The sequence below is a fragment of the Entamoeba invadens genome (assembly GCF_000330505.1).
Source record: "Entamoeba invadens IP1 unplaced genomic scaffold scaff_1105074724328, whole genome shotgun sequence".
Classification (NCBI taxonomy): Eukaryota; Evosea; order Mastigamoebida; family Endamoebidae; genus Entamoeba; species Entamoeba invadens.
In genome coordinates this window covers 173,993-180,233 of record NW_004440100.1, presented here as the reverse complement: position 1 = coordinate 180,233, position 6,241 = coordinate 173,993, and the positions used below count along the sequence as shown (strand labels likewise).

General features: G+C 39.2%; 3 protein-coding genes across 3 annotated transcripts; 2 read left to right on the top strand and 1 right to left on the bottom strand.

Moving 5' to 3' along the window:
- Positions 1–2: 2 nt before the first annotated feature.
- EIN_318220 (Hypothetical protein) lies at positions 3–141 on the bottom strand (the record flags this gene model as incomplete). The annotated part of the gene is made up of 2 exons (XM_004253716.1): positions 3–29; positions 68–141. Coding segments are annotated over 2 exons (101 nt in total), but the record flags the coding sequence as incomplete, so codon positions are not given.
- Positions 142–435: 294 nt separating this feature from the next.
- On the top strand, positions 436–1,018 carry EIN_318210 (hypothetical protein; the record flags this gene model as incomplete). Its single annotated transcript, XM_004253715.1, has 2 exons — positions 436–523; positions 567–1,018. The coding sequence occupies 2 exons, from the start codon at positions 436–438 to the stop codon at positions 1,016–1,018; spliced, it is 540 nt and encodes a 179-aa protein (XP_004253763.1).
- A 395-nt stretch (positions 1,019–1,413) lies between these two features.
- EIN_318200 (hypothetical protein) lies at positions 1,414–6,238 on the top strand (the record flags this gene model as incomplete). Its single annotated transcript, XM_004253714.1, has 2 exons — positions 1,414–1,551; positions 1,661–6,238. 2 exons carry the CDS (start codon positions 1,414–1,416, stop codon positions 6,236–6,238), a joined length of 4,716 nt encoding a protein of 1,571 aa, XP_004253762.1.
- Positions 6,239–6,241: the final 3 nt, after the last annotated feature.

Below are 6,241 nucleotides of genomic sequence, written 5' to 3'. Positions count from 1 at the left end.
AATCTTTTCCTTTGAGTGCAAGGCTGGTGCTGGGTGTGAGTAAGTGGTGAAACTAGAAAATACAAACCCCTCGTTATTGTCATACGGGTTGAATTGATTTTCATCTCGACGGTGTTGGATGGGTTGCGTGTGAGTCAGCATTTTAATAATAAGTTCCCTTTGAAGTTTTTAATTTTTCTTTTTTCTTCACTTTTTTCGATTTTTTTTTGAGGAATTGTTTGGTTTATTTTGTTGTTTATTTATAATTAATATATAGTTTAAATGTATTGTATTGTTATTAATAAAAAAATCAAATAATTTGAAAAAGAAAGAATTGATTGTTATTTCTAATTCAATAGTTAAAAATATAGTTCAATAAAGTAATCTATATTTTAATAAGTAAAAATAATTAAAAATGGTTTTTGAAAAAAACGAAAAACGAACTGAAACACAAAGATGATTTTTTTTGCACTTGTGGCCTTTGCGTTTTCATGTGATTTGAAAGGGAAAATAGTCATTGGCTCCAAGCCGAATTTTTTGTCTGGTTTGTATCTCAAAAACCTCAAAACGCCCGAAATGACAAATAGAAGATTTTGTTGATATGCGTGTCGTTCTTGAATCTTCTCAGGGTACTATAACTGCACCAAAATATAAAAACAACACGTTTTTCATATCTGGTCTGACAGACGGGAAGTACTCCATTTACGTTATGGCTCCCCAATTACTCGAAAATTTTGAAACTATTGAAATAGTAAACGATACTATTAAATCGAGAAAATATGATAAAAACCGAGACGTCTTGACTTTACGAGTTCAACAAATCGATTTCACAAAAGAAGTTGCATCATTCGACATTTGGTCATTGGTCAAAAACCCAATGATCATTATGGCTGCGGTCTCACTTGGGTTGTTAGGGTTTTCTAAATTGACCCTTTCAGCAGTCGACGAGGAGGAAGCAAGAGTATTGAAGCATCCAGATATTATCCTCGCCAATGGGCAAAGAGTTGACCCAACAAAGCTCGTTCCAAAATTCGAGTAATTGAGTGATTTGTTGGAACGAAATAACATTTTCATTTAAGAATGTTATTATTTTTTTCTAAAATATACAATGATATAATTAAATAATATTTTTATAATATTTATATTATATGTAAATGAAATTACTTTGAGTGTTTTTCTCGAAAAATAATCATTAAAATACAATTAAACAATTTGCTTATTTTACCAATAAACTATAGTACATAAAACCAACATTTCTAAATACACTTAAAAAAATAAAATAATAATTTTTATTCCCAAAATTTACTGCAAAACAATCAACTTGAAAAAAAGTAATCGACCATAAACGACGTATTTTGTTCAACAAGCAAACCTCCAAAAATAATCCTATTTTCTCATAAAAAAAATTAAATTATAAGATCTGTAAAAATCAAGATGAACAACAACAAGTCACTTCCAGCCGGTCGTTCACGCAAGCTGGAGAAGGAGCAATCCGAGCAATCAGATCTCCAAGCAAAACACGCGTCTTTAGTGAGTGGTGATGACTCTCCAAATGTCGGAAATGTCTTTGTCGTTTGTTCTCGTCAATTATAGTTACAAGTATAGTAAAAAAGTTATTCAGATTTTCACTGCACTTTTTTTTGTTTTAAAAATGTTATTAAAATGTTATTCTAACGAGAAGCAATACGACACCGAAGGATTCAATAAACTGGACATCGACCAGATCCGGAATTACTTACAACACGAGAAGAAGCTTTATTTGACTGATGACCAAATCAAAGACCTTATGTTTGAAGTCGTTCTTCATAGCGACAAAGTCCCGACAACTGAATTCACGTCACTAGATAAGAACATCAACGAGAAGAAAGACGAATTGATTTCCAAATCTAATGAAATTAACACGCCAACACAACAACACGAACTTTGGCTGTTATCAGAGAAGGAGGCTGTACCTCCAAATGCACTTGTGTTTCAACCGGAAGACATCACTATTGTACAGGAAGACAAGCCGAGAAGAATTAAACCGTTTGCTTCTGGCGATGTTCCAACGGAGGCGTTGGACAATTCATTGAACAAGAACGGATCTTTTACACGGAAGAAGACAAGTGATGTGAAAGAAGAGCGTTCGGCTGTCGACACGATCTTTTCGAAGACTACGGTGATACACAAGAAGAGTGTGGAATACGTCAAAGAGCCTCCTACAATTGTCCCCGTGAAACACATTGAGCCAAAAGAGAAGGAAGAGCCGAATGTGGAATACTTGAGAGAAGAAGGAATAGTCTCGAACCCTCGAACGATATACTCAAATACATTTGGAAGCTTAGACAGCGAATTTAAACCAAGTGATGAGAGTAAAGACTTATGTGGGAGAGTTCCTGTGCAACTGCGCAATGAATATGATGAACAGTCGGTGAGTTATGTTGTCGAAGTTACAAAGCTGAAAGTGTCTGATCAGATCCAAATGGGGAAAAGCACTGCTGTGGACAAGAACAAGAAGAAAGAACCTCTTTTTGGAGTCTTTTCTATCTATAAAAACGACGAGAAGAATCAATGCAAAATTACAGAGAACTTCTATATTGATATTAACACGTCAGAACAGCGTGCTGCGATTCGAGAAGTCTCCTGTGACGACGCACTCAATTCCGATTTGAACACGTTTTGTGTGTGTCTTCGGAAGTCTGATGTGGACAAAGGGAATTTGAAGTGTGTGATGATGGTGTATAAGATAGCGGAGTATGACCAAGATGCTGCGCGAGATGTGTACGTAGCCAGTGTGAAAGATTCTAAGGACAAAAATAGCCCCCAAGACAAAGACTTTACACAATTGAATAAGCAGTTTCTCGGGATCGGCTTTGTCGATTTCAATGAAGTTGTGTCGAAGGGAAAGAGCGGGACTATGGCGATCTATAGAGAGACTATAGAAGACCAGAAGGATATCTTCCAAGCGTTTGATTCGGAGAAGAGTGGAAAATTGAAGAAGATGGTGATTGAATGGGAGATGAATGTGAAACCGTTTGACAAGAAGAATGAGAAGAAGAAGTATCGATTGTTAGATCCCTCTGGATTTGATTTAAAGACGGGGAACTCGAAAGCGGCGATTTTGCGACAAATTGAAGATTTCACGAGTTTACAAGACACTGAGTTTTACACGGACTATGTAAATAATGTGTATATCTACCCACTGGAGTTTGCGGTGCCTTCGAAAGAACGAAAGAGGTGCAATTTTGTGATCACGGTGTATGTGAGAGAGAACGACGAGTTTCGAGTGGACCATGATATGGGAGTCTTTTACTCGACAACTTCCGTTGAAAATTCGTTTAAGAAGTCACAAAAGACGTGTGTGGGGAGTGGAGGGAAGAGCGACAAATTCATGGACGAAATTAAAGCCAAATTACCAACACAATTGGCGACACAGAACCACATCTTGTTTGTGATTCAAGACGTCTCGTTGGACTCAAATGGAAGCGACGATAAAACAGTGAAAGACGTGAAAGACCAATCTGAGAGGAAAACATTTTTTGCGACATTACCATTTCTCGATAAAGGGAAATTGTGTGGAGATGGGGAGTACTCGTTGCCTATTTATAACGGTCAACCATTCGAAGGGTATATGTCATCGACGTATAAAACTACTGTTGAATCGACCGATAAAGTGAAAGCGAATTTGAAGATCCGATTGAGGTTTATGACGAGTGTGAACATCCAAGAAACGGCTCTTCATAATTTCTTGGCGTTTGTGAATCAAACGTCGATGACAGAAAGAGACGGGAGTGGAAGAAATGATATGGAAAGATCGATTGAGAAGGCACTTGATGATGTGAGGATGAAGACGCCGCCAGAGACGTTAATCCATCACTTCCCGTATATCATGCAAACCCTCTTCACTGCTTTTCAAGAGTTCAAAGAGTCGACTAATGTACTCAAATACGTACTGGCTATTGTAGAATGCGCTATGAAAGGGATTAACTCAACTGAATTGAGACCTACAGTGTTGGCACAATATGTCGACCACTACTTTGATCGACCAGAAAAGAATGGAAGACCCCTCTTCTCTTTATTAATGTCGTCGTTAATGAAACTCTTTAGCGAAATTGCAGAGTTTGACTTCCAAACACAAAAGGAGATCCAAAAGATCCGAGTGGTGTCGTTACTGAAGAACAGTTGGTTCTTCTATGAACTCATAGTGAAGTCTTTGACGATGGACGTCGAAGCGAATGGCCAATTGAATACCGCGTCCAGTCTGAAATTCTTCAGAAATCACATTTCGAGTTCTGACGAGTATACGATATTCTCAAAGACTTTAATTCGGTTTGTTGATGTCCACTCCTGCGTCATGAGAAGAATAATATCAGTTGCGACGGAAGGAGATAACTCATATCTGTTCAATCACGTCTTCACAGCAAACGCACACTTTGCACTGTTCTTGACCGACTTGATGAGGTTCTTTAGACGGAATGTTGTATTAGAATGTCTTGATAGATACATCTCAATAGTTGGGAGTGTCTATGACCCTATCTCATCGACATACTTCACACCAAATGATAAGGACTTTAGATATGCGGCGCCTAACAACTTGTTCTTCCCGAAGAGTAATGCGAAGGAACAAGCCATTGAAGACTCTAAATTGGCGAGACAAGCGGCAGAAGTCCTTCGGATTGACTTATTGTCGATTATGTCATCGTTTCCGTACTTTGTGGAGATCAGTGTACCGGTGGTCACACCAACGAAGGTGAATCAAATACAACAAAACTTGAATCAGTACACGTCTTTGATCTCACAACGACATATCTATGCGAATATCTTCTCAAGAAACATCTTATTGCTGTTGTCGAGGTCTACGATGACTGCTAAATATGCCCTTGCCGTGTTGATGAAAAGAATTATGTTACTCGACACCGACACAAGACTCCAGACGCCACAAACGAAGGCGGCGATCTCAGAAATGTTCTTTGGTGTTGTACTTTATTTGGTTGAACAAGAGAAGATGCCGTGTGCGATATGGTCTCCTGGGAATACCCAATTCACGAAGATCGAAGTCGAGAACTTCTTCATTGCGTTTGTCTGGGTGCTGAAGAACATCAACCGGAATGTCTTGAGTTATTACTTCTCGACAGAAACATCTGCACACATCTCGTCGTTCCTTGAGATGGTGAAGATGTGTTTGACGGTGCTGACGAAGAAGACGGAGGCATCACGAGATCTTCAAGATGATGTCAATTTCAAGAGGGAAACTGTTGTTCTTTCCTTTAAACGTGAAGTCCACCAAACACAAGTACCTCAGACCCCAACTAAAGGGACATCAAGAAGTACTACAGAACACCAGAATTCGTCGAACTCCACTTCTGTGACTGAAAAGAGTCCGAAAGAGCGAAAGAAGAACAAACATGATACGACGAATTGGGAGTATGTGAAAGATGATGTGCTGTTAGTGTTACTTGATGTCGTTGAATTGGCATTTAACGGACTCTTTGGACGAGAGAATTATTTAATGCAGATTCTGACCAATTTGATATCGACGACAATGTTTAAGATAGAGATGACGGAACACTACGCGAAACTTTTCTTAAGGTTTATTAGAAGACTTCTCTGTTCGAAGGCGAATTATATCTTCAAGGAAAACATTGAATTTGGATTCAATTTGCTGCGTTCGATCATTTCGTTGTGTGACAATCAAGCGTATGAGTTGAGACAAGACGCGACGTCTGTGTTGTATTTGTTTGCTAAAGCGAATTATCAGGTGACTGGAGATACCCTTTCTTCAAGAGTTTTTGCGATCTCCGCGATAGCAGAACGCGATTCGAGTAACTACGCGATACTCTCCAAATCGATTGAAGTGTTACCTGCGTGGGCGAAGCTTGATGCGACTGCAGTGTCACAGACGAAAGTGGTGAATAAAGTAGTTGAGAAGAACACGGATGACTCCGACACGAAGCACCAACAAAGCACATTAAAGCGTCGGAAAGATTTGATAGAAATAATCGATGCCGAGAGAGGAGGAGATGGGCGATGGTGGGCGAAGAAACGAATGCTACAATTTCTCCGTCGGCGGTGGGAGAGTTCGCCGCCGACTATTGAGGCGATCGATCAGATCTTAGAAAAGATGGAAGAGAGTGTAGAGAAGGAAGGGCGAGTGGGAGAATTGCGAAGAAAGGCTACGGACCAAGCGATGGTGATCTTAGTGATGTTCAGAAACATCACCGCGAAGGTTGCGTTAGAGAACGATTATACACAATACATGAAGTGGCAAACGGAGCAATGAAAG